General features: G+C 54.3%; 6 protein-coding genes across 6 annotated transcripts; 3 read left to right on the forward strand and 3 right to left on the reverse strand.

Annotated features, from left to right (window-relative positions):
* Positions 1-1,899: 1,899 nt before the first annotated feature.
* CABS01_16248 (chromosome segregation ATPase) lies at positions 1,900-8,877 on the forward strand (the record flags this gene model as incomplete). The annotated part of the gene is made up of 2 exons (XM_060549579.1): positions 1,900-1,997; positions 2,091-8,877. 2 exons carry the CDS (start codon positions 1,900-1,902, stop codon positions 8,875-8,877), a joined length of 6,885 nt encoding a protein of 2,294 aa, XP_060390022.1.
* Positions 8,878-9,317: 440 nt separating this feature from the next.
* CABS01_16249 (seryl-tRNA synthetase) lies at positions 9,318-13,027 on the reverse strand (the record flags this gene model as incomplete). Its single annotated transcript, XM_060549580.1, has 3 exons — positions 9,318-10,735; positions 11,265-12,426; positions 12,662-13,027. 3 exons carry the CDS (start codon positions 13,025-13,027, stop codon positions 9,318-9,320), a joined length of 2,946 nt encoding a protein of 981 aa, XP_060390023.1.
* Positions 13,028-13,896: 869 nt separating this feature from the next.
* On the forward strand, positions 13,897-16,603 carry CABS01_16250 (uncharacterized protein; the record flags this gene model as incomplete). Its single annotated transcript, XM_060549581.1, has 2 exons — positions 13,897-14,123; positions 14,179-16,603. 2 exons carry the CDS (start codon positions 13,897-13,899, stop codon positions 16,601-16,603), a joined length of 2,652 nt encoding a protein of 883 aa, XP_060390024.1.
* Positions 16,604-16,936: 333 nt separating this feature from the next.
* Positions 16,937-18,538, reverse strand: CABS01_16251 (uncharacterized protein; the record flags this gene model as incomplete). The annotated part of the gene is made up of 1 exon (XM_060549582.1): positions 16,937-18,538. One exon carries the CDS (start codon positions 18,536-18,538, stop codon positions 16,937-16,939), a length of 1,602 nt encoding a protein of 533 aa, XP_060390025.1.
* A 3,428-nt stretch (positions 18,539-21,966) lies between these two features.
* CABS01_16252 (uncharacterized protein) lies at positions 21,967-22,890 on the reverse strand (the record flags this gene model as incomplete). The annotated part of the gene is made up of 1 exon (XM_060549583.1): positions 21,967-22,890. One exon carries the CDS (start codon positions 22,888-22,890, stop codon positions 21,967-21,969), a length of 924 nt encoding a protein of 307 aa, XP_060390026.1.
* Positions 22,891-24,629: 1,739 nt separating this feature from the next.
* Positions 24,630-25,592, forward strand: CABS01_16253 (uncharacterized protein; the record flags this gene model as incomplete). The annotated part of the gene is made up of 2 exons (XM_060549584.1): positions 24,630-25,082; positions 25,146-25,592. The coding sequence occupies 2 exons, from the start codon at positions 24,630-24,632 to the stop codon at positions 25,590-25,592; spliced, it is 900 nt and encodes a 299-aa protein (XP_060390027.1).
* Between the last annotated feature and the right edge of the window lie 1,093 nt (positions 25,593-26,685).

Genomic DNA, 26,685 nt, shown 5'->3' on the forward strand with positions numbered 1-26,685 from the left:
TATGAAATGTAAACTCCACCAGCAACGGCGTGACCTATACTCAATTCTATATATGGCTCTTGCAGTGTACGTTCCACCCCGCCAATGTAGCAACTGAGAAGCAAAGAATTAGAGTTGTCGGGTCCCTCGCGTCGATCATTGCCTTCTTTCCTGTCCAATCACGCGAGATGTCATGTTTAGTTGTGGTTCTTGAAATAGAATTGCATTGCTTAGCGTCTAGACCTCATGAATATCTTGGAAGGAAGGAGATGGATGCAGGTCTACGGCCAATCACGATTGGGTTGCCTCTCGACCTTTTCCGGTGTCTGGTTTTGGGGGTCTTCCTCGCTCGAGCTGCTACTACTACTGCATCTTGGCCCTTCACGCGGCAGAGGGAATGGAAGGTATACCTAGTTCGGCGTGTGCCAAAGCAGTAACTCTGGTAAGTGAGCTTGCTGGTGTTTTTCCTAGGTATCATTACTCCCGCAAGAATTGAGATGTAGAAATCAAGAGTAATTTAGTTTCTGTCTTTACTATAGGTGAGTTGGGTATGGCGATTTTCTACCAGTCCCTCCTCCTCGACTCCGTGAATTCGGTGAGAACCTGAATCGGGGATTGTTATTCGTTCTCGTCCAGTAACTGGATATTTTGGGACATTGTACTCCAAGGCTGGCAACGCCTTGACGTCGGTCACGCTGTCAGTCAGTGTCAGTCAAACCGAGATACCTACCATGTGGAGGGTGCTCTGTTTTGACCGAGGCGTCGCCAACCCGACACCGAAGCCATCGAATGACGTTGGCGAGATCAGGATATCATATGTAGATGCCAATATAAATATACATTTGCGTGGCCAGAAAAAGAGAGCGTCGGTTTTCTTTTCCAGATATGTTGATACCTTAATCTAGGAGCTGTGGTCGGGCCATGCAATTGACAAACAATTTTCAGTGGAAGATATAAGCCCCTTGCCTTGCAAACGCTCTTGCCACCGATACCTTACGGAACATTCTTGCCCCCAGTTCACTGAACTGATATTCTGATAGCAATGAGCGTCAGGTACCTGACGTTACTTACCTTAGGAGGAGCGGTAGAACCGTATTGGAAGTGCAGGAACAGGAAGATGTGAGGAAACGACGAGTTTCCTCTCTTATCTTATCGCACTCTTCCCGTCGGTGTCGTCCAAAGCACCCCTGGCGAATAGGCATTGGATGGCACGAAGGTTGGGTACGGGCGCTTCACTAGCGGCCCCCGCTTGGATGCAGCCGCGAGTGGGTGCCCGATCAACGCAGCCAAACATTGAGCAACACCGCAGACGGCACTGCTAGTTGGGGATGGTTGCTCCGCAACGCCTAGCAAAATAAATGCCGTCAACCTCGATTGGCAGGGGGGCCCGTCAACGTGAGCAGCCCCGAACAACATCTCACCGCACCTGTTCGTTGTCGTCGTCGTCACATCCACACTCATCCCCGGCTCCATCCACCATCCAACTCCCCCGGGTAACAAACATTGAACCCCCCCACCCGGCTCTTAAGACTGCTCCCACCCATATTACCGCTGTCACCGACTCGAGCTTTGCCCTGGATCACAGAGTCCCGGATGACCTTGACTTGACATTACCTCGTTTTGCTTAGGTTTTGCTGTGCACATTCGCCATCATCGCTTCCTGCAGAGCTTCTTCACATCTGCTCCTAGCAATTGACGCTTTATGCCATTCTTCCTGGTGCAGCGCGGCGCTCAAGCAACGACTAACACTACCTGAATATCCCATCATCAACACCAAACTGCCTGGGGGGGACTGTGTCGCATTGCATTGACTTACATTTTCCCTCGCGCCCGCATTCCAAGGCCTCTTAGCCTCACCACCAACATCACCCACCCGACCTCCATCACATTCTAGTCACCTCGTCGCCCCGTTCGAGAACAATGGCGCCCGTGGAGCGCGAAGCCTCCAGGGACGCTGATCGTCCTCTGAGACACAGACAATCAATGTCTTCTGATCAAGGCAGAGCTCTGGTCCCCATGTAAGTCGCCAAAACACGAAACTTCTTCCATCAACACCCATTCCCCATACACAACATTCATGATGCGCTTGCCATGTCTGCTATCTGGCGTAGACTGATGAAGACCAGGTGGGACAGCTCAGATCCCGACAGGGCACCACCGCCCTTGCCCATGAACCCGCAATCGCCAGTTACAACCTCTAGGAAAGGAACTTCCGTTGCTATTCAGTCTGCTCACGCTGCTCTAAACGAAAGAGCTCGTGAGAGCGCCATGCTTCCGGCGCCCTTGACCAAAAGGAACACCGAAACATCCCCCGAACGTTCTCTTATCAAAGGATCGCACCACAAACGCATGCAATCCCTACAACCAGGAAACGTCAGAGACCTCAGCCTGCTCTTGGAGAGTGGCCAGCAATCCAACCCCCCTTCGCCGACAAAATCCCCTGAGCGGACACGCCCTTCTACGCCGGCGGCCAACAGAAGGGACAGCTTCGCCGACACAAGAAGAGACAGTTTCGCCGATAGCAGGAGAGATAGCTTTGCAGATCTGAGATCGACGGAGAGAGAGGCCACCACGCCTTCATCAGTTCAAAGTCAGACGCCGGTCGTACGCCCGACGATAAAAAGACAACAACAAAGCATCTTGGGCGAAAACACACCTCCGCAATCTGCTACCATGCTTGCAATACAGAATATGCCGCTTCAAGGTCAGCAGGACAAGGAGAATGTCGCAAATGGCTCTACTGCACTCGTCAAGGCTCCTCAACAGGTCGAAGCTCTTTCGGGGCAGATTCTAAGTCTCACTAGCATCGCGACAGCTCTCCAAAAAGACATGGCCCAGTTGAGCCGAAGAAGCCGTGACAATGCCACCGACTTGCTGAGTTTGAAGGAAGCGACAAAAGCTCGGGACGAGGATATCCGTAAGAGCTTGCGCGAACTTATCAATAATGCCCAGGATGCTGCTGCAAGCAGCAGGCCAAGCTCCCGCGACCCCTTCGTCAACAGCTTGTTCCTCGATACCAAGCCCCACCACACCTCCCCTCCACCAAGCAAAGCTGGACGCCCCTTTTCTCTACCTAGAATCCCTTCACCGAACAGCTTTGCGGCATCTATCGATCGAGATGCCTTGAGCACACCATCGCTCTGCAACTCCAACACCAACTCCAACTCGGAGTCTCCGACTACCATTGCGATACTGGACAAGATTATCAGAGACATGGGTACGAAGGAGGGACATGACCTGCTTCTTGCTCGCCTGACCGACGTTGCCGAGAAGCTTGCTGGAGTGGCGCCCGCTTCGAAGGTTGAGGAGCTGATCCAGCTCGTCAAGACTAAGCCAGCTGATGCCATGATCTCGCGAAGCGGCGGCGGTCATGGAGAGAGCACCAGGAATATGCCTCGTGCAGCTGTGTTTGACGACGACAACAGCACTATGGACTTTGATTACGACCCTGGATATGCAAGTCAGCTGACCCATCGATCGGAGAGGGCCTTGCATAATGAGCCCGCCTCGAGATCTGCGGCATCTGGCAATGCTTCTGAGATCGTCAGTGACGAAGTGCTCAAGATCATCCGTACCGTTAAGGACAGCGTAGCACAAGGGGGCGGTCTCACCGCAGAAGTCAAGGCTCTTGTCCGGGAGCTACGTGGCGAAGTGCTGGGTATGGGACGGGAGATTGGAAGGAGACTGGACGAAGCTCAGGCACAATCAAAGTCTGAAGAACCCTCGACTGATAATGGTGAAGTTTCGAAGATCGTCCACGAGGGAATCGAGCAGATGAGAGAGAACATGGACGAGCTTCTCCGTGAGCATCGACGCCAGTCCGCCAACTCTGTGGCCTCAAGAGCACCAGCAATCGACTATCAAGAAATATATAATGCCATGAGAGCAGCGCTTCGAGACTCCCAAGCATCGCAGGAGAAAGAGCCTGATCTGAATCGGGAGGATGTCATCGAGGCTGTCAGGGACGCCTGGGAAAACTACAAGCCCGAGACTGAGAACCAAGATCCTGGTCTTGGACGCGAAGAGATCCTCGAGTACCTCAAAGAGGGATTGCAGGACTATGTCGACAGGGACCAGGAGCCTGTGGGAGCTTCGCGAGAAGAGGTGTTCCAAGCAGTTGTTGAGGGTCTCAAGCATTTTTCGCCTCCACGCGTCGAGACACCAACAAGCCTCTCACGAGACGAGATTCTGGAAGCCGTTCGCGAGTGCTTAGAGGAGTTCGAGTTCCCTGTTGCCCCCTCAGCGTTCACACAAGAACTTACCCGAGAGGACATGCTTCATGCGGTCAAGGAAGGCCTCAGCGGCTACGATCTGCCTACCGCCGGAGCTCTCGTACCGCACCAGAGCAACAACGAAGAAGTCGTCACTCGTTTGCAAGATATTCTTGAGTACATGCGCGGAGAGTTCCGAGCAGTGACAGAGGATGCGAAAGTGAACGCCGCCGCCAATGGACGTGACACTGAGCAGATTTTAGACGCTACTAAGGACGGTCTGGAGAAGCTTCGTGCCGACATGGAAGCATATGTCAGTCATCTCAGTGGCAGCACCGCCGGGCAGGAAGAAATCACCCAAACTCTTGTCGACACATTAGATACCTTCAGAGATGAGATGGCTATGCTGGTCGACCGCGTTTCGAGCGATTCCAGGTCGACAATCGAGTCACACATGGAGTCACTACGCGACACCGTCAACTCCTCCATGGTGCCGGTCACTCCACAAGTCAACCAGAAGGAGATCATCGAAGCCGTGAGAGATGGAATCGACAGTGTGCGTGGCGAGTTGCGCCGACCCTTCGCCGGCGTCACGGACATTCTAGATGCTCTCCACGATGGCTTGGCCGATCTGCGCATCAGCATTGACAAGGTCGCGAACCGGCCAGCGGATCTCACAGCCAATGATGAAGTCCTCGACGCATTGAAAGCCGGGCTGGACAATGTCCGCTCAGAAATCGATGGTCTCCGAGAACTGCAAGGCCAGAACGACAAAGCATTGACGACCATGCATGACGGCGCTGTTGTGCCAGTCCCAGCCGATGCCCTCAAGCAGGATGACATCAAAAACCTTGAGGTTCTCATCACTCAGCTCCGGATCAAGATCGAGGCCATGGAACCCGCGAACGCCGATCCTGTCGCCAAAGATGATCTCACTCGTATGGAGGACATGCTTCGTTCTCTCCAGGAATCTGCATCCAAGGACGACATGCTCCGTCTCGAGGACATGCTTCGACTCGTACAAGAGTCGGTCTCCAAGGACGAGACTTCCCGGATCGAAGAAGTCCTGCTTAACGCCCAGAGCTCAGTCACCAAGGAGGATATAACCCGTCTGGAAGAGGCGATTCTGCCCATCCAGGAGTGGGTCAAGTCCAAGGAAAGCCCTGTCAGCACCGATGCTTCAACAAAGGAGGACGTCCAAGCGATTGAAACCATCCTTCGTAATACTAAGGGTCGGCTGGACGACCTCATTGACAACGAGCAAGCCGTGCGAAAGGAACATCTAGACAGCTTGGAGAACACCATACTGGAAACCAGGGAAGCCATCAATCTCATCACTACGCAGCTGGATACTCTCCCGAAGAAGGATGACGTGACATCCGTTGAAGCATTGGTAACACAGGTTGCTGCAGGCTTTGAAGAAATGAAAGAGAGCGCTGCCAAGCAATTGGAGGATCCCGAGCGAGTCACCAAGACTGATGTCGAGGCTGTGGAAGCTGCTTGTCACGATATCAAGGACGTGTTCGATCAACTGCTCAAGACTGAGATCGCCACCCTCGTCACCAAGGAGGACCTGAAAAAGACAGAGACAACCTTGGAGGAGCTCAAAGGCCCCCTCGAGGCGTTGGTGGTCCTGGAGGGGCTCAAGGAAGGACTGCAAGAGGGTATGAAAGCCCCATTGGATGAGTTGAAGACGGAGCTCAAGACGGAGATCAAGACCCCCATCGAGGAGCTCAAGGCTCCACTCGAAGAGCTCAAGACACGACTTGACTCCCTGGTCGAGTCGCACGACAAGGGAAGCGAGGAGCGCCAAGCCGAGATCGTTGGCGTTAGCGAACGTGTGACTGAAGTCAAGACCTTCCTCGAGGAGTTCCAGGGTTTGGTCAAGGGTAAACTCGAAGAGGGTGCCACTGGAGTCGAGAGCCTCTCAAAGTTGCTCGAGGGTGTGTCGACAGCAGTGGAGAACAACGCTTCCGTCAACCAAGACCTGAAGGACCTCTCCGATACGATGAAGCTAGAGTTCGAGGAGTCCAAGGCCGCCGTAGTCGGTGCTAAGCTGGAGTCAGACGAGAAGTTCCAGCAGACTACTGATGCCTTGAGCGCCAAGATTGAGGAGAAGGTCACGGAGTTGATGACCAAGTACGACGAGTTTCACGTTGCCCTTGACGACCGCGCCAAAGCTGGGGAGGCAAGAGATGCCAGCACCGAAGAGGCAGTCCTGGGTACCAAGGCTGTTGCGGAAGAGCTCAAGTCTCTCGTGGACACACTTGGTGCTGCTGTTACCGACTCGATGGAGAAGATGGAGGAGGCGTCCAAGACCGTATTCACCAGAGTTGAGGATCTCATGACCAAGTCTGAGGAGAACCACACAGATGGGAAGGCCGATCACCAGCAAACTCGGGATCACCTGAAGCAAGCTGTCGACGCCGTCGAAATCATTCAGGGACAGCTTGTTGAATCTCAACCTCAGATCTTGGAATCGATCAAAGATGTCTTGCTTATCGTTGGCCAACATTACGATTACGCCAAGACGTCAACGAATGATATTCAGAAGACAATTGAGGATGCCAAGCCAGTCGAGCTCGCTCTGCCACCAATCCCAGACAAGTATGACGACACTGTCGTTCTGGAGAAGCTTACCAAATTGATCGAGCATTCCGAGGTTCCAGTCGAAAAGTACGATGATGCAGGTGTTCATGAAAAGCTTGACAAGCTCGTTGAACATGCTTCTGTTCCTGCTGAGAAGTACGATGACGCGCCAGTACACGAGAAGCTTGACAAGATCGTGGAGCATGTTTCCACTCCGGCAGAGAAATACGACGACACGCCCGTTCATGAGAAGCTCGACAAGCTTGTAGAGCACTCTCAAGTACCAGTCGAAAAGTACGATGATGCGCCGGTCCACGAGAAACTTGACAAGCTCGTTGAACAGCAGCTGTTGATCCCGACCGAGAAGTACGACGACGCGCCGGTCCATGAGAAACTTGACAAACTCGTGGAGCACTCTCAGATACCTGTGGAGAAGTATGACGACGCGCCCGTTCACGAGAAACTCGACATGCTTGTGGAGCACTCTCAGGTGCCTGTTGAGAAGTACGATGACGCGCCGGTGCATGAGAAGCTTGACAAGCTCTCTGAACAGCAGCTGTTGATCCCGACCGAGAAGTACGACGACACAGTGGTCCAGGAAAAGCTGGACAGGATCGCTGAGTACCAGTCTCTGCTTCCGACCGAGAAGTACGACGATGCGGCAGTTCAAGAGAAGCTCGACATGCTTGCCTGTGGACAGTCATTGATCCCTACGGAGAAGTACGACGATACGCCAGTGCACGAGAAGCTGGACAAGCTTGCTGAACAGCAATTGTTGATCCCAACCGAGAAGTACGATGACACAATAATTCGGGAACAGCTCGGAGTTCTGGCTGAACAGCAGCTGCTGATTCCGACTGAGAAGTACGACGACGCAGCCCTGCAAGACAAGCTGGACAAGCTTGCCGAGCAGCAGGCATTGATCCCTACTGACAAGTACGACGATGCCGCCGTTCACGTCAAGCTGGACGAGCTCGTTGATCATAGTCATGCTGCTGAGAAGGCGTTTGGTCAGCTCGACACTCTTGAAAAGGTCCATCAGCAAGTAATCCAAACAGCCACGGACATCTCGCTCTTCCTTGCAAGCCAGACCAAGAAGATCAAAGAGGAGGAAGACGACAGAGAGCAGTTTCTCCAGGAAGTGAACATTGATCTCGAGCGCAAGCTTGCTCTCAAGGAGCAGATCGAAGCTAGTCTGCTGGATCTGAAGCAAGAGGAAGAGAGACTCAGGGCTTCTGTTCTCGGGCTTCGGACGGAGCAAGAAAGTCTCATCCGGCAAAAGACAAGACTGACGGGCGATGTCTCGTCTCTCGAGACTGCACTGCATATCCGTCGGGACGAGCTTCACGACATGGAATCTCGTGCCGAGGGTTTGGAGCGCCGCATTCTAGAAGGGGTTATGGACCATTCCCGCGTACTGCTGATGTCAAAGGCAACCAAAGGGCGCGACGCTATGAGCCGTAAGCGTGTCCGGGACCAGAAGCCGGGTCAGGAGAATGAAGTCCCCGAGAAGCCTGCGTCTCCTGCTGTGAACTTGGCCCTTTCCGCGAAACGAAACCTGAAGCCTCCGTCGCAAGCAGGCGCTGCTCGCCGTATCTTATCCCTGAGCCAGATCACGAACAACGTGCCAACCGGTGGAGTTCAGCGCAGCCAGAGCGTCAGGACTGCCGGTGCTCGTGGTCATCGCAAGTCCAGTTGGGCTGGAGGCTTCTCGAAGGGCTACGGAGATCTCGACAAGGAGAATATTTCTTTGAAGGAGACGGAGGAGGAGAACATGCCTAGTTCCACGCCTGTTATGCACGAAGAACCAGCTGGGGCCGATGATCCCAGTGATACCGAGACGTTGCGTCGCAGTAGTCATGGCAGTCGTATGAGCCGTGGTAGCCGCGGTACAACGGTCGTGACAGAGAGTACCGAAAACTACACCGGCGACGGCGATTATTCGGACTATTACGACGACAACCACAGCGATTTGCAGAGTGACCTCCAAAGCGAGTGGACTGAGAGTGTCGTGAGCTCAAACGTCAGTTCCAATGTTAGTTCAGACCTTGGCTCCGACCTCAGTCAAGAAACTCTGAACAATGAAGTCGTGGCCTAGGGCAACGAAATTGGTGTCTTTTGAGAAGTTGTTTTTTCATATGGACATATTGACGAGTATTGAATAACGCATGAGCCTGCTGGGTCGGCGTCACCTGGGATGAACGGTAGTTTGTATCAAAATGGAGTTATTGGGTTTCCTTTCTCTTTTGTCTGAAATTGGTAGTGCTGGTATGAGTCCAGTTGATGTTTAGTATTGTAGGTAGTGTGTTGGACGTAGTAAAGTACAGAATTATCACCTCCCTACGACTCTGCCACATGATGAACATGCTTTTGATGGCCTACCGTGCCATGCCTCCTCGACTTTGGTTTTTTTCGAGACGCGCTAGATGCACGTGGCAATGCTCATGTACAGAAGTGCGAATATAAGTGTTGTTACAAAAGACACCATGTCCGTGTCCTCAGTCCAAGTCAGGTAGGACTGTGTAAAGTATCCATGTGCTATGAGATAGTCTTCCGAACAATCTTTTCCTTTCCTTCCATCCACGGCTGCAGGCAAGCCGGAATGGAGACGGACATTTCCTGCTCGTTCCATCCGGCCTCCAGGAGCGCAGCCAGCACTCTCGGGACGGCGAGAGCCGTGCCGTTGACGGTCCAGGGGAAGGTGAGCTTGCCGTCAATCTTTGCCCGCGTGGCGAGCCTGCGCGTCTGGTAGTCGGTGCAGATGCTGGCGGACGTGACCTCGCCCCAGCCATCGTTCTGCTCCTGGCGAGACGGGAAGAAGGCCTCAATGTCGCACTTGCGTACGGCGGAGGCGCCGAGGTCGGCGGTCGGCATCTCGAGGACGCGGCAGTGCAAGCCCAGGGACCCGAGGATCTCGGTCTGGATGTCGAGCATCTCCTCAAAGACGTCGACCGTCTCGTCGGCGTCGGGCGCGGTCCAGGCGAACATTTCGACCTTGGTAAACTCGTGGACGCGGTAGAGGCCCTTTGTGCTCGCGCCGCGCGCGCCGGCCTCGGCGCGGTAGCACCGGGAGACGGCAACGCGTTTCGCGGGCAGCTCCGTGGCGTCGAGGGTAGTCTCGGCCTTCATGCCGGCCAGCGGGATCTCTGACGTGCCGGCGAGGGAGAGCTCTGGCTTGCCGCGCTCGGCGTCGGCGGCGGACTGCGCGAGGCTGTAGATCTGCTGCTCGCCGTTTTGGTCGCGCGGCTGGAAGCCGCAGGCGGCGGCAACGTGGCTGTAGACGACGCTGGGCGGTGCGACCTGGCGCCAGCCGTGCCGCGTGGCGACGGCGAGGGCGTACTGCACGAGGGCCTGCTCCAGCTGCGCGGCCTCGTCGAGGAGGTAGTACCAGCCCCATCCCGAGACGGTGCCCGCGCCGGCGAAGTCGAGGAGGCCCAGCTCCGAGCCGATGTGGGCGTGGGACCGCCACACCTTGTCCGAGGCGCTGGGCGTCTCGTGGGGGTGCTCGTTGATGTAACTCAAAAGCCGCGGCTCGTCGCCGACGGGGGTGACGTCGCTGGTGAGGTTGGGGATGGCGAGGGCGAGCCCTTCCATCTCCTCGACGAGCTTGGCCTCGTCCTGCTCCACGGCCGCGAGCTTCTGCTTGAGCACGCGGGCCTCGTCCAGCAGCTCGTCGCGGGTCTTGCTCCGGATCTCGTTAAATTCGGCATTGTCGTCGCCGCTGGTGGATGCCGGGTTGGCGATCTGGCGGCGCAACAGGTTCGACCTCTCGCGAACGGCGCGGCTGTCCTTTTGCAGGGCCTGCCATTGCGCAAAAATTTCATTGATGCGGGCGGGGCTCTTGCTCTGTTGGACGTAGTTGCGCTCGAGACAATTTTGCTCGTGTAGTTCCGGGTTCTCCCTGATATGTCTGATGTCGATGATGGGTTTTGGCGCGGTCGAGGGCCGCTTGACGTCTGCAAAGGCACGGCGATGTTGGAGTGAGTGTGAGGCCAAACAATTCACTCTGCTAATGATGCGCGGCGTGGGTGGTGAGGTGTGTAGGAGGCGCCTCCTTGCTGCCCCTAGTGAACTGCGCAAGAGACTTGTCGGATCTCTCCCCATTTTGAAGTCTGGCAACTGAGAGGTTGGAATTCAATGTATCCCTCTCAATGAGTATTCTGAGGGAGTGCGATGATCTGATACGAAGGCGGCGTGATAACTGTATGAACCGCTTACAAGCATAATAGCAGGGGTTTCACTGGGCCGTTCACCCAATTAAGTGCATCTTCAGCTTCACAACTGACTACAGTCGCGCTCACTCTAATGAAAAGACGAGCGTTGGACAGAGTATGATTATGTAGTTTGATCGTACATTCTTTTCTTCATATTTCGAAGGCCAGCAGGTCTCCGGGGTATCAATGCATTTTCACATGTCGGTAGGCAAATCTCTGCACCCGCCTCGCTATAAAGTTCCCCATGCCCCCAACGTCCAGTTCGATTGACCTCCAGCTCCTCGCATCAGTCCACCCGGTCCCATGCTCTGCCGCTGCTGAGCCTTGACGTCAACTTCACTCGGCCGTGAAGCCCCGTTGACTCCTTGTTGCAGCCACAGCTCGCGGTCAATATTAGCCATCGCCATAACTTTGAGCTGGCATGCCAAGCTGGCTCCTCCCCACGGCCCGAGAGAACCCAGAGGTCGAAGGGTGCCTTGAATTTTAGGATGGTGGCTATCTCGCTTCCTCAAGGAGTCCTCAATGACATCCGCTGCGCTTCGAGGCTCATCTTCGCCCGTAACTCTACGTTCTTCCGTCTCCCTTGCGGGCGGCTCAATCTCTGTAGGACCTTCGGTTGCACGTCGGCTGCCTCTCTTCAGCAACGCATTGTTCTCGTACTGCTTTGGTGCACGCCCCTGAACGGGGTCCCAACCACGCTCGTGGACGAGTTTCGACAGCTCGTCGAATATCCTCCGCTTCAAGCCTATGACTCTAGAACAGCCGCCAATGAATACAATGCGCGACATGCACACTGCTCGAGCATCAATCGGAAGCTGGACTAGGTGTTGGTAAATAAGGTGATGAATAGGGAGCTCGTCATCATCGAAGCTACTACGTGAGTAGTGTGGCGCAAAGTAGGTGCTTTCGCACGGCTCGGACAGTTGTTGGAATGGTAAAGTCAGGTTCTCCGCTGGTTCCACGGAATGGATCAAAACCTCGACATTGCTGTCAGACCGCTCTTCTTCGATGGGAGAAGTTGGCGGGGATTCGTCCTGCTCCTCGACCGTAGGCAATGCCTCTCCTCCAGGTTGCTGTTGCTCCGGCCGCCTGATACTTGGGAGATCGCCACGCTTGACTTGGCGACACCAGACAAGGCGACAGGCGACTTCTTCGCACTCCACAAAACTCAGAGAGTGCCGCCCTTGTTCCCTTTCCCGACGGGTCTTCTGCGAGTGCGCTGATGAAGTCGATAGTGCATCTTGCAACATATTGTGTGTCTCGTTGACCAGCATCTTGCCTGCGCGGGTAGTTCTTGTGGTGCGGATCTCGCGGTATTCGTAGACGCTCGTCACACTGGTCTCAGCCCAGCCAAGATCCACGACCAGTGCTGACCGAGTGCCAGCTCCCACAACCGACGTGACTGCAGATGACATCAAAGATACAATCGGTGCCTGAAAGCGGTGGAAAAAAACATCGAGGGTGGTTGACAGTAATGGCAGAGGTATCGACGAGGACAGGACAAGAGAGGTTCTTCGCGGCCTTGAATCGATAAGAAGGAACCTGGACGACAAACATTAGTGATGCTGTAATAGACTCCTAGGCGGCGGGGATGCGTCACTTGTTCAAAGCTTCCCGAACAGCTCGGTCTATTTTATCCTCAACAAGCCCCAAGTCAACGGTCCGCACATCATATTGCCATAGCTCATGGTCGTCTCCCCAAGTCTTGCCCGTTGGACGACGACGCCAATCATCCTTGTGATCTGGGTCCCACGTGCGGAAGTCGCCTACGCGGCGTAGTTGTTCAGGACCTAGGGATAGCACGGCCTTCGGTGCTGGCTCTCCGGCGAACCCGAGTTTAATGAAGCGAGAGCCCAGCTCTATGACGATGATGTCTTCCTCGGCGCGTAGACTGGACGGGGAGCCAAATGTTGAAGAGATGTTGCGAGAAGGGGTGTGTGGACTTGCAGGGCCGCCGCTGATGCCAGAACCCGTCTCGGTTCGGATGTTGGCAATGGATCGGTGGGCGAGGCTCGGTGCTGCGGAGGATGACATCTTGTAGGAAGTAGTAGAGAGACGAGATATTCGTGGTGTTGAGAGCGTTGCGCCCCGGTTTAGCAAGCCATGCCCCGCGTGTTCGGTTGTCAGAGGTTGCCCGTTGTGAAGTTGTAAACGCCTGCAACGGAAAGCACGCCGGGTCGTTTGCTAGCAATCTGGTATGTCTTCTGGTGTTGTTTACGCGCGATTGAGGAATTGGTCCCAGTCCAAGTGTAATTGTCAAGAGAGCCCGTGAGACTGGAGGTTTGAGGTAGAGCTTGTCGATTAGGCCTCTGAGGTAAGGTACCTGTGGCCGAAAACGGGTTAATCACTGTGGAGCACTGTTGCTGGCGCTTTACTCTGAAATAAAGTGGAGAACCGTCGCTACATACATGTAAGGTCGTGCAGATGTCATTGAGGTGGGTGGCACCGTCCGTAGTCCCGGTAACCATCTCTTTCTGTGGTGAGCCAACTATCAACCGTCAATCAACATCTCTCACGCTGAAAGGCACCTATCTCTCGCCAGACAGACGGAGCATTGAGAAAATCATTGGATACGACTTGTGTATGAGTTGTTGAGCATAATGATTCGCGCATAGCAAATCTTTGGGAGGCTCGTTGCACTTCAATTTTGAACTCTTTCATTTCGAGCACAACGTTGTTCTTTTTGGCTGTTCGAATCATCGACGCATCAACGACTTGATGCATTTCGCCCCCCAATATCCCTCCGCCCCTTTGGATGGAATTCTGCATCTACACTCAACCCGCAGATCTAATCTTTCTTCCCTGCATTAGTTTCTTGCCTTGGTATTCTTGAGATCAGAGCCATTGGAGATTTGCAATGGGAATCAAAGGGTACTTACCACCACTCCTGTCCTCTTCTTATCATGATAGCGAGGTCCCACTCACATGACAACCACAGAATTTACCGTGAACTCGGCCCCGGCAGAAGAGTGTCTCTTGCCAAACTTGCTACAGAGAAACTTGAAAATACAGGCCGGCCGTTACGGATTGCCATTGATATTGCCATCTGGCAATTCCAAACACAAGCCGCACGAGGTAGCGGCAAATCCACGTTCAATTTGGCCGCTTCAGAGCTGACAGATTTCACCAGGTGGGACAAACCCTGCAATCAGGACTCTTTTCTATCGCTTGGTGCGACTACTTAGTCTTGGTATACACCCCATTTTTGTATTTGATGGCCCTCACAAGCCGGCTTTCAAGCGCAATAAGCGCTCCGGTAAAGGAGATGGCGTTGCAATAGCCATGGCGAAGAGAGTCATTCGTCTATTCGGATTCCCAGTTCATGACGCGCCCGGCGAGGCAGAAGCCGAATGCGCTCTCTTACAGCAGCGGAGTATCGTCGACGCAGTTTTGAGCGAGGATGTCGACACAATCATGTTCGGCTGCACCCGAAGTCTTCGAAACTGGTCAGCAGAGGGGACCCGCGGAGCCAAGACGCCCACCCACGTTAGCATGTACGAGGTCGATGATCTATTGTCTGCCGAGACGGGTCTGGATCGAGAGGGTATGGTGTTAGTCGCACTGATGAGTGGAGGCGACTACATACCGGAAGGTGTACCAGGATGCGGTCCCAAAGTTGCATGTGAGGCGGCGAAAGCTGGGTTCGGCAAGTCGCTATGCCGCTTGAAGATCGAAGACGATGACCAATTTGATGACTGGAGGAGGACGTTACGACACGAATTACGTACGAACGAGAGCGGCTTCTTCAGAGTACGGCACAAAGCTCTATCTATACCGGACGAGTTTCCAGATCGCCAAGTACTCAGGTATTATACGCACCCGGTCGTCTCAAGTGCCACCACTATCGACAGGTTGAAGACGGGTCTCAATTGGAGTCGCCCGATAGATGTGCTAGGTCTCCGGTACTTTGCCGATGAGACGCTTGACTGGGTGAATAAAATCGGTGCCATCAAACTCACGCGAGTCCTGTCACCTGCGTTACTCGTCCACAAGTTACTGGAGAGGCACCTTTCCGACCGAGCAAGCTACCAGACGGCCGAGGAGATGGAGAAGGAAGAATCGAAAATGATCAATCGTATCGCCGGGATACGAAGCCATCACAGCACCGATGGTATTCCAGAGCTGCGCGTAGCACATACTCCGACCGATATAGTCGGTCTAGACCTTTCACAAGAGATAGACGAAGCCGACGAAGTGCCCTTTGATCGCCAGGGTCTCGGACTCAATAGCGACGAGGAATTCGAAGCTGCTATTGACGGCGAGGGAGTGCCAGCGAGCAGCCAGGCTGTGCCAAAGAGTACATTCGACCCATATGCCGCCCAGATGATCTGGCTGCCCGAGTCGCTCGTCAAGCTAGGCGCACCTCTGGCTGTCGAAGATTGGGAAGAGAAACAGCGCACCAAGGCTACGAAGGCGTCTACAAAGCCCAAGAACACAAGCAGCAAGGGCGTCAGCAAGAGGAAGCCTGCCAAAGCCGTCCCAGCCGAACACGGCGCGCTTGATAAGTGGATGCAAATCACAAAGGGCACAACTACAAGACAATCAGCAAAGACTGGCGGCGCAATATCGCAACATCAAGTAGATGACGAAGATGTCCTCCCACCACAACTCCCTCGACCAACTATTCTTAGGCCTGATTCAACAAAGATTGCGGCTGCGTTTCCGGCCTCCTCCTCCTCACAACGTCCGAAACCCTTGCCGAGACCAATCAACCGAAGTAAGCAATCCAGGTCCAACGGGAAAGTGTCTGCCACCGCAGAACCAACCGCTCACAGTAACCCCCGGGCATACGCTGGCTCACAACATATGCCTAGGATCACCGAGCCTCGGCAGCCCGCAGAGCCGATTCTGTTGTCATCTAGCCCCGTCTGCGCTTCGCCTGCGCCTCCTTTTCCGTCGCTGAAAATCCCGCTGAGCCCGCTGAGCCCGTCGAGCCCGGCGAGTCCACCAACACCTCAGCATACCATTATCGACCTATCAGGTCTTGACGAAGATTCTTTCGTCGAGCCCGCGCCCAATCCGCCTACCATGTCTACATCAGCACCTCGTCGTCTTTCCCAAAGCCCTGGGAAACATCGGGGGTCGATAAAAGGTTCGTCACCAATACGACTGGCGACAACTCTGTCCAAGAGTCAGCGGGGGCTGAAGCAGACACGTATGGAATCGTTTGTGACTGGCAACACCACGCGGCCAACGGCGGATCAGGAAACCAACCATGATAGGCAGCCAAAGAGTGTCCAGAGCGGTGGCCGCCTTGGCAGGTCCATCACCGTCAGCCAGACTGCCAAGGTCAAACCCGCTGCACCGAAGGAAGCTGCTGGTGCCGGCTTCCGTGGTTTCCGAACCACCAAAGTCACAACTTCCTCCTGGCTAGAACCAGACGATGCGTTTGCGCCGAAACCCATTGTAAAAACCACCTCAACGGAGGCCAGGAAAAAAGTCATGGTGCCACAGACAAGCGTCAGTGGATTTTTCCGGGTGGTCGAAGTGAGTGACGGGGAATGGGTAGCCCGAACGAAGGCGACGATGGCATCGGAGCGCTTGACAAAGGATGGCGAATGGAGGCAGAGCGAAGTTTCCATTATAGATCTCACAGGAGACGACGACTAACGATATCCCCCCGTTGTACCACTCTGTACCACTACCATCAAGCGCATTCAAGTCTTATTCCAATAACGACAATGGCTTATGTCTGAAATCTATTGCTATATGCCTCCCTGAATCCAGGCCTTCTTTGCAGTGTCGATGCACGACGCGAGTTTCGTCAATGGGTATCCCAGGCTGTATCCGTCAAACATTGCCAACTCAAAAAATAATCCAAAAAATAAGATCAAAATCCGCCAGTAAATTCGTTCATCATTAGTCGGAAGAATAACCAGTATGCTTCTTCATCTCGTTCTGCAGCCGTAAATTGGCCGGGCATTTGAGTCCATTTTTTTCGTATCAATGCTCACCATGCCAAGGAAGGTCACGATCCCCCACGGTTATGCACGTGAGGTAGCCAATTCCATCGGCGGCCCTTCCGCTGTTGATATCCAGCTCTAAACCACTGCCCATCAAAGGCCGGACAATGTCGCGAGCCATCAGCTTCAGCTCGTCGATGCGCTTCTCAAAGCGTCGGAGATTGTCCCGGCTATACAGCTCAGGCGTCAATTTTAAGAACCGCTTGCACTCATCGTGGCCCAGGTAAGCCGCTGAGGAGGCGCCGAGAGTGCGATATGTGCGGCCGACCGTGGCCAACGGCGGAACAGCAGCGGGGAGGGCCAGTTGCTGGTTGTTTCCGTTCCGACCGTCGCGAGAGCTTTGTAGTCGACGGTCTGGGGGCGGAGGACTGGTGTTGTCTGCCAGCCATTGTCGAAACAGGCTAACGGCTAGCCAGTCGAGATAGTTGTTCTGAGGTGTGACACGCTCGCCCCTCGCCGTCATCAAGCTCAGTCGGAAGAGACGGCCTTCGACACGGCTGACCACCTCTTCTAGCTCGTCGACCTTGTCTTCAATTATGTCTAGAACGATGTCAGGGAGCGCAGCACGCAGGCTACGTTCTCCTGCCGGCCATTGCCCGACCACATGAATCAAGGCCTCCTGAAAGATGACTCTACTGCGGGCAAGGTAGCCAAGACGTAGGTATGAGATGGGATACTTGGCAATCTGCTTCCAGAGCCGTGACTGAAATTGAAGCAGATGGTGGTCAACCCTGGGGCCAACCACGGCCAATGCGTCATATAGGTCCGCCAAGGTGATGAGAGATTTGCATTGAACGTAAGCATCTGCAATATTGACACCGTCGAGAATCGGGGAGTGGTTGTAGAAAATGCGGAAGAGGTTGTCGTAGTCGCGGAGGAGATCTTGATCGGCCTGCGAAAGCGGCTGGCTTGTTGCCGTCGTCGTCGAGCTAGGCACGAGGCTCAGATTGGCGACGGAGCGGAAGAAGTTATGATTCGAGTGCGCCGACGAGGAGTGGGAATGTCCCGATGTCTTGCTTCGCGAATACGACACGGGCTGGTCGCCGTTGACCGCGCTGCCACCAGAGCCAAATAGAGACCCAGAGTTGCCCGCGCTCAAACCCTTTGAGCCATCTTCATCCTTTTGTACCAGCATTGGTATATCGCCATCCCCCGTGCCTGGATCCAATTCATAGCGCCAACGTTTCCTTGGTGGTGTAGATGAAGTAGTCAAGGCCCTGCTGGAAGGCAGAGGGTTGTAAGAGTCGGCTGAGGAGCCGTCGCCAATACGAGGCAAGTCATTCGAGGCGCCATCCGAAACTGCTTTGGACCACTCAAGACTAGTGCTGGCCTCGAAGAAACCGGAGCATTGCGTGAGGGTATGACGATGCAGCAGATAACGGTTTTGGTGGCCACCGGCCTTGACTATAATCTCGACATCGCCCGAATTGTTGAAGACGGGAAACTCATTCTGGGAGATATAGGATGAACCGCCGACATGAGACCTGTTGTATCGCTTCGTGCGAGATAGTGAAGGACGCGAAACGACCGAGGAGGGGCCTCGCAGGGTGAGGGAGGACGCGGAATCGGGCTGCGAGACCATGAAGAAGGCGTATCGACTCTATCGAGACCGAAGCTGCGAAGGTCGGAGGAGGGACTGACGGCCTACGGCGGCTCGGACATGGAGGAACGCGCGCACTGGGGGTCCCTGTAGGTGGACAAGCAGGAAACGAAGATGCGACACAACGGGCGCGCAAGAAGCGCGCACAAGTGGCGGAGAGTCGTCGGCCGGAAAGATGAACCAAGGTTGACCACTTCTGTGAGACGGGGAAGCTTGTTGACGGGCTCAAGGTTTTGGGCGGCGACTCTGCGTTGCTGGGCGCACAAGAGTAACACTGACGAAGGCGTGCGGGAGTGAGACAGAACGGAGCCGAGGCGCTGAGAACAATGGAGCTCCTAAGCTACGAGCTACGAGACTACTTGCACCAAGAAAAGGTGAAGAAGCGGGGAGCGGATGGGCGGCTGGATTTGTTCGTGTCGCGATGCGCGGGGGAGGAGTGTGCGAGCGTGCGTGCGCCGGTGACAAGATCAAATAGCTCTGATGGCGGGAGCTAGAAATGCAGTGTGTGGTGATGGAGCAAGGCAAAGGCGATGCCAAGAATATCTACGCGGAGGCGAAGAGAATAGAGGAAAGACGCGAGTCTAGTCAAGCTGTACGGATAGATGTGTTGATTTGTTGCTGGTCGAATGGGGTCTTGGGGTGGCTGGTGAGGTAATCAGCACGAGGAAGACCGAGATGGAGAAATCAAGAAGCAAGACGAGCAGGCAAGAGTCTGAGACCCTGGTGACTCGGGGGGAGGGGTCTTGACGCTATTTGGTACCGATAAGGTAGCGAGCACCTCGTGATGCGACTGCTGGCGACAAAATTCAAGACCGGACAGAAGATGTCAAAGATGGGAGAAGAGCCAGCACCAGCATAGGCCCAATGAGGGTCGGTCCAGAGCCAGAAAGAGAAAACAGCTGTATCCGTACGCAGTAGACGTGTGGACGCGTAGAGCCAAAGAGTGAAGCGTGAACCAGGATATTGCGACGGCGCCGGCGACGAGAAGTGGGACAGGGACAGGGTGAGCAAGCTCTGCGTTATGCAGTTGCCAATGAGATGGCGAAGACAGGCACAATGGGACAGGCTGCTCTGGGTTGACCTGGAAGTGGGAGACGAACCTGGAAGCGCTCAGGATATCATTTCATAGAGGCAAAGAGGTTCTGAGGCACACATGAGTTTTAACCTACCACCCAACCAAAAAACGTAGGCACCCTAAGGTAAGCAAAACAAGTAAAGTCGGGACGATGGGTGGCAGTTGACGGGTAAAGGTTGAGTCAACTGTCAACGTACCAATGAGCGGGGAGCGACAATCCGCCCTGATACTTGTAAAGGAAAGACATGAAGAAATCTTCCCAGGCCTTCCCAGCTATCCCAGCAGTGTGCCTGCCTCCATAGGACGACGATGGATTAAAAGTTGCCTCCGGTGCCTCCCTCCGAGCTTGCGCTTGCCGATAGTGGGTGCAGGCCACTCGCCTCCTTTCATCGTCGCCAAACCATAGGTTGCTTGAATACCCTCATGAGGCGAGGAGATGCAGGGGGCATCATCGTGCATGCTGGCAAGGCAGACTTCGCAGACTCGCTCACTGGCACTGGTAGACGGGGGCCACCTCCCGTGCTTTTCCCACATGCACCTCACCTTGGCCACCCTGGAGCTGCCAGGTCACGACATTTCTTCCTCTTGCTTGCCCGCAGTGGCAGGCTCGCAACAGCCTGCAAATCGTCCTCAGCCAATGGAAGGTCAGGTGGAGGAAAAGCCAGAACGTGACTAGGTGTGGGGAAAAGAGGTCCGATCTCGAATTAATCGGAGCACCCTCGTCACGTGAGACACATAGAGCAGTAATCTTTCTTCCTTCCAATCCCGGTCCTACTAGCCAGCCTCCGGATTTTGGCGGCTCGTCTGGAGCCTTTAGTGGAGGGCTCGTGATTGGCCACAACCGTGGCAATAGCCGGGTACCCCGAACCGCACTCGAGCTTGCATGTCGATCAAAGTATTCCGTCATCTCCTACTTCCGCCATCTCTCATCAGCCATTTCATTGGCCACATGCGTGCTCAATGCTCCACCGATCCACAGCAAAAATTGCTCCATCTTTCTGTCCTCGAGACACCAATGAGAAGCAGAAATCCGTGGCCAATGGAACAACTTCAATCTGTGTTGCACCGTTGCCCGCTCCTCGCAAACCTCCGTGCGGCCCTCTCAGTGTCACAATGGAACTTCGGAGGCAAAAAGCAGCAGCTTGACGGGCGCGCGAGCGAGCGAGAGACAAGGTACCTAGCTCCTGCTGGAGGTTCCCCGGTCGTTCAATGGTTCCCACCATCAGCCGATTCAACCAGTAAGCGACCACCACTCAACTCCTCGAATCCTAAGGTGTGCTTCACTGATCACTCTGCCGACCCCATTTCTGTTCTGGCGCGCCCTGCAAGCTGCTGGAACTTGCCGCTCTTCCACCCGTGACCCTCGTTGGACTCGTGAGTCGTGTCCCCCTTTCTGAGTACCTATGCCAGTGCAGTGTGCCCAGGGTCTCAACTAACCGTTCACGGTCTCATTCACTCACCTGGGGGGCGGAGGTCGATGCTCCCCTCCGTCCCTCCGTCCCTCATAATGTATCGAGCTGAGTCTCGTGCCCCAGCCGACAGACAGCCAGCATCGCTTTGCTTCGCTCGCACTGGGCTCTACCGGCGCTGACTGTCCAACCTGTCACACAAGATGACGGATTTGGCACTTACACCCACATACCTGTCCGTCGTACCATCGCAGACCAAGGTAGGTTAGCAGGCCCGTCCACTTTGTCTCGTCTTATCCAAGGCCACTCGCTCCAAGACTCTTGACTCGGGTTTGCATCGGCCAATGAACGCTATCAAGGTTTTCTTGTCTTGCAAACGGTCTTGGACGCCTCGGCAACGCAGCAAACCGCGTTCCGAGAAAAATTACCCCGTACCTCAGCTTAGTCGACCTTGATACTAAAGCGTGAAGGCCATGCTTTCACCGCCAAATACCAAGCAAGATGTGCTTTAGGCCAGGAAGATGGATTCAAGACGTTGGGTTTGCGAGTAAATGCCACTGTTTAGATTTAGTCATATTTCTTTTGATAATCTTGAAGCTTGCTGATATCGCATATCGGCATCTCCAATGCGGTAGCTAAACGCGAAATAAGCAGAGACCAGACCAGTCTGTCAAGATCGGTTTCGACAGTTGATGATGTGCCCAGACCAAGAAATTATTTTCTCCGCTGGCCGGCCATCGTTTGTGTGCCGTGATAATATGATGTATCCTCCCTCAGTCAGGTACTCAACCCACCCAACCCGACCCGACCAAGCGAACCTCTTGAGAAAAAAACCATTGCGCCTCCCCTGACCTTGCCGTTTTGTAATGAGATTCCAAAGAAAATGAAACAAAGCCGAACGCGCCGTTGTTTATCGCGTGGCCGCTTTACATGACCATATTGCTGTCAGCCTCCATCATGTTGGCTGGTTCTACTGCTGCGGGAGACTCGGTCGCAAGCAATGTCTCTTGACCATCAAAGGTGGGAGGCGAGCACTGGAGATTTCGCATAGCGCCCTCGACGTCTCTGCTAACAAAGCGGCCTTGACGGAGGTTCTCTGCGAAGAGGAAGAAACCTTCCGCGGCTTCGACGAGGTACGATTGTAGTCCCTTGCTCTCCAGCCGGATAATGGCGTTGGAAACAGGGTAGTGGTTCTCAATAAATCGGGCCCAGCCGCGCGCCGCGGCTTGGATGTGTTGGTCTTCGCTGATGCGTCTCCAGCCAATGCCGAGGTGAAGGGTGAATTGGTCGACGATTGGTTGCGCAGAGCTCTCTGATGAAAGAGATGTGGATGTGGATGCCGTAGCTGGCTGGGCTGCATGGAGATTTGGCATGACGGCCTGGGTGAGGCGTTGGGATTTGTTGCTGCGTAGAGATGGGCGTTCCTGCTGCTCGTGGAGACGTGTGATGGCCTCTTGTGTTTTGCGAGCGTCATCTTGCGCAGCCTTCTCTTCGACCCAGGTGCCAGATTGACTGCCAGCATCCGCGACGTAGCTACCCTTCTTGATGAGAACCATACCAGGGCCGTACTCCCACTCTTCTTCGGGTTCTTTGGGTGCGGTATGGTGTTCGGGCTCGTCGGTCACCAGGTTGGGGGCAGCCTCGTCGCGCGAACGTTTGCGACCAGCGACTCGAAGGCTCCCGGCGGGCATTGCCGGCGGTGCAGGGCAGCGTTGGAAGGCGGCGGGCTGGCCAAAGGGTGTGGCTTGGGGAGAGAATGGGTCCATGCTAAAGCTCGCTTGATGGGCGGGCTGAGGAGGAAGAGCCATGACGGGGGAGCCAGCGGAGAAGGAGTGACCGAAAGGAGACATGGCTGTATAGTTAGATCTGCGCAAGGTAAGTTCAGACTTCAGATTCAAGTAACTCTTTTACGAATCACGATGTGTTAGTAGTTGAGCAAGACGTTGGTCGCGAAGTCCAGTGGCTAGATGGACGTGTTGTCTGGTAGAGTTTGAGGACAGTCGTTTGGCGAGGCGGTTGTAAAGGTGAACAAGATGGCGACGACTGGGTGGTGATGGAAAGTGAATGGTGATTGGTAGGTTGAGATGGCTAGACCCGAGTGATGGTGGGTTGGGGCAGGTTGGTTGAAAGGAGGAAGGAGCTGTTCAGGACCAGATGGGAAACTGAGCAGTTAATGGAAGAGTGTGAAGGCGTCTGACGAGATGGCAGGAAGCAGACATGTAAGAGTTCAGGGTGGTATGTGTAGCAGGAAGGAAGTTGAGGTTGTCCCAGAGACAAAGACTAGACGAGCTGCGGCAGGAGAGTGGATGAACTGTGGTAAGGAAGAGGGAGGGAAGGCGCCGCCAGTAAGAGGTGGGCGAGAGAAGAAGGAGCTATCCTTTTGTATCCTACAAGGTCAATTGAGAGACGGAAGGAAAACGCGAGCAACGGGTAAGAGGCAGGAAAGGGCCGACGAAAAGGTTTGGACCTGGAGGGTTGGATGCGTGGTAGACAAGGGAATGCCGCCTTCCATTTGCGAGCCGTCCTACCCCCGGTACCCCGGTCTCACCTCAGGAAGTGTCGTTGCGCTACGGAGAGACGCTCAGCTTTGAAAGTGCACCTCAGTCTGTACGAAGTGGGTACGTACCCGTCGAGCCAAGGAGGGAAAGCACAGCTTCAGGATGGCAAGTGAGTTTGGGCGTATCACAGATCATCTTGAGCACGGGCGCACCTTCTTAGTCCGTCTGAGAAGAGACTTCTATAATGCATGGAGAACACGGGCAAAGGTCGGTACTCTGGTCTCCACCCATCAGCCCAGTTCTCACCATAGAGTTAGCATCAGTCAGTCACCTTTGTATCAGCAAACGAGGCACGCAAGGCAAACTTATACCTTGCCCCCAACGCGTCCATGCCGAATCAGGGCTAGCTAGGACGCACGCTTGCCCGCAGTTGCTACAGCTGCAGCCCATCGTCGCATTGCACGCCTCGCTACGATAGATCCAGGGACTTTGCGACTACCCACACTAAGTACATGATGGGCCCCCGTTTTCCGAATATTCGCTTGCCCGCGGCCTCGATAGTTAAACAGTGAGACTGCTTCCTTGACTACAGGTAGGTCATTGGCGGGGCACCAAGTCACGGGTGTCTTCCATCTGCATTTCATCCAGTTGACCGTTGATCTCTGTAGCTTAGACGCAAGTATTCTCGTAGTATGTGGTCGTTTGTCAAAGTAGATGGGGACGGGCGAGTACACCTGGCAGTTGAACGCGTTGAGACTCATCAGAGCCAGCCATTGTAGTTAGTAGGTTGGTCTCGTGAACGACAGCTTCGTCCCGTGCCTCGCCGGGGACGATTCCTGCTAGTCGGATGCCGAGTGACCTCTTTCTCGCGATGGCTGTTCGCAATGCACTTGTACCTCGGTGAGTACTTGGCAACTTCCTGCAGTCTCTGAGCGATGCCTTCTCTCCAACTTGCCGCTGCGAGCCCGGCTGCTGCCCATTGGAGGAGACATACATCGCGCTGAATTGAAATAATGCACTCTTCAAAACGAACTTCATAAAGTTTGTCGGGCTACACTAGCGCCAATGACGACTCCATCTGAAGATCAACAATGATGCGCCTGGATCCTACCGTCATTCGCATAACTCTCTCGGAGGTCAAGCAATACGAACGTCAACGCAAGGCACAAGACCGCGGCGGTCGAGGTAACGATGCCCATTCTAGCCGACAGGCACCTACGAGTGGCCTGCTACATGACCCGCTGCGACTCCGTTTCGTGCCAGACAGTATTTTACCCGGCCAAGAGAGTATCGAGATACATAACAGTCCAACCGCCTTTGACCATCACGGTGACGATGAGGATGGTAAAACCATTGTTGATGACAGCGAAAAGATGGACACGTCCTCTATTGACAACGAAGATGAAGGAGAAGAAGACGGAAACGAGTCGATGGGAGATACTCACGAGGACCGGTTACCGGGCCTAAAAATGCCGAGGCTACCGCTACCTCTGCCCTTCTCCGCGACAGCGAGAGTAACAACAGCAACGAACCACCCTGGAAATGTATGTTGTTGCTCCTGAGAATAGCACCACCCAGCGGTTACGCTGACACCGACCATCTGACAGGTCGTTCGGCTGCCAAGGGGCTTGCGACATGGTGAACCAAGACGCATTGCACATTTGTCACCAGAAACGCCGTCAACCCGGGCAGCTGCTGTCATCTCCCGACATAACGACCTATCAACGAGACAGACTTTGCGACAAATCACACTCCACGGTAACGATGCAGCGGACACATGGCAGTCGCATACTCCAGGTGACTCGACCGAAGCTCAGCAGCTTGGTCGGCTGCAGCCACCTTTTCTGCCGAGTATATCAAGTCCGTCCTCAAGATCACCTCGACTTGGTGAGAGAGCAAACATCACCGCTAGAGGGATTCCTCCCGAAGCCATCCGACGACTCGGCGTCACGGTGGACTCGGAAGAAACAGGCGAACAAGGAATGAGCATGTGGCGTCTAGTAGCACCTGCCCAGCATGAACAAGACGAGGTACAGAACTTGGAAGACCAATAGAAGGCGAGGCGACGGGAGCAGAAGCTCGTTGAAGAACCACTCCGGGCCCCCTATCAGACTTGCATTGATAAGTAATCCATATCGGCAGTGACTACTTCACGGGGCAACCCGGCTACTTGGGCGAAGAAAGGTTGACCAACACCGCAGAGAGAAGAGGGTGTTCTGCGATGAGCTAGCTGTACAGGACGGCGTTTGCAGTACAAGTACATTAGCTGAAGCGACTGCTCAAACATAATAGACATGAGACATTGTGAGACTCTTCAGATCGTCCCAGCCAGTGAGGGTCGCAGACTCTGGAATGTGCTTGTTAGACTTTGGCCGATCTTGGACTTCTGGAGACCTTCCATCATTCCACGAGATACCGTGGTGATGCTGATAATCTCTCTTGGTTTCTCGACAGCTGTAATCATCTTCCAGGGCCATAGACCTAAGCCAGTTTTTCAGTTGGCCTAAAGTGAGCAGTGAGTCTCTAGCAAAGCCATACCACCAAGCCTGACGCGCCACATTTGCGATTGACGATGAAGAAAGGGGGTGGTCATGGCCGAGTGGGCTGGCCGACACACTTCTCTCAGTAGTCATTGCTCACTACCAAACGGTTCTAAGCCACATTGGATGGGCACAACAGCAGCCAGATCGGCATAGAGAACTGCTTGGTTTCTAGATGTTGATGGGACAAGAGGTTGAGTTCCTTACAAGCTGTAAAGAAAGGATTCACTCAAACTGCGCAGGAAGTAGGCCTTCCATGCAGCACAGTAGAACTAGATGTAATTTACCCATGGGAGGCCCACGTGTTTTTTCCGCGGGAGCCGACAAGAAGATGCGTATTGTTCAAGCTGTCTTCATCCACTAAGCCAGGCGAGATCAATACCCAATCACAAAATCACACAAAGCCGAGGCAAAGGATTGTTGTTGGTTCATGATGTTATTGCACATCTAACAAATACAGTCATCGCCTCGTCTCAGTCATCCCAAATGCCTATGCCGACATGCTCCCAGTGAGTTTCCGCCACATCTTCTGGGGCCCTGCGCAACCAATGCTTTTTGCTTCCCTAGTTTGCCTTGTGATGAAAATGAACAAACCAAAAAATGAACT

Source organism: Colletotrichum abscissum, assembly GCF_030869225.1.
Source record: "Colletotrichum abscissum strain IMI 504890 chromosome Unknown Scaffold_88.1, whole genome shotgun sequence".
Lineage (NCBI taxonomy): Eukaryota > Fungi > Ascomycota > Sordariomycetes > Glomerellales > Glomerellaceae > Colletotrichum > Colletotrichum abscissum.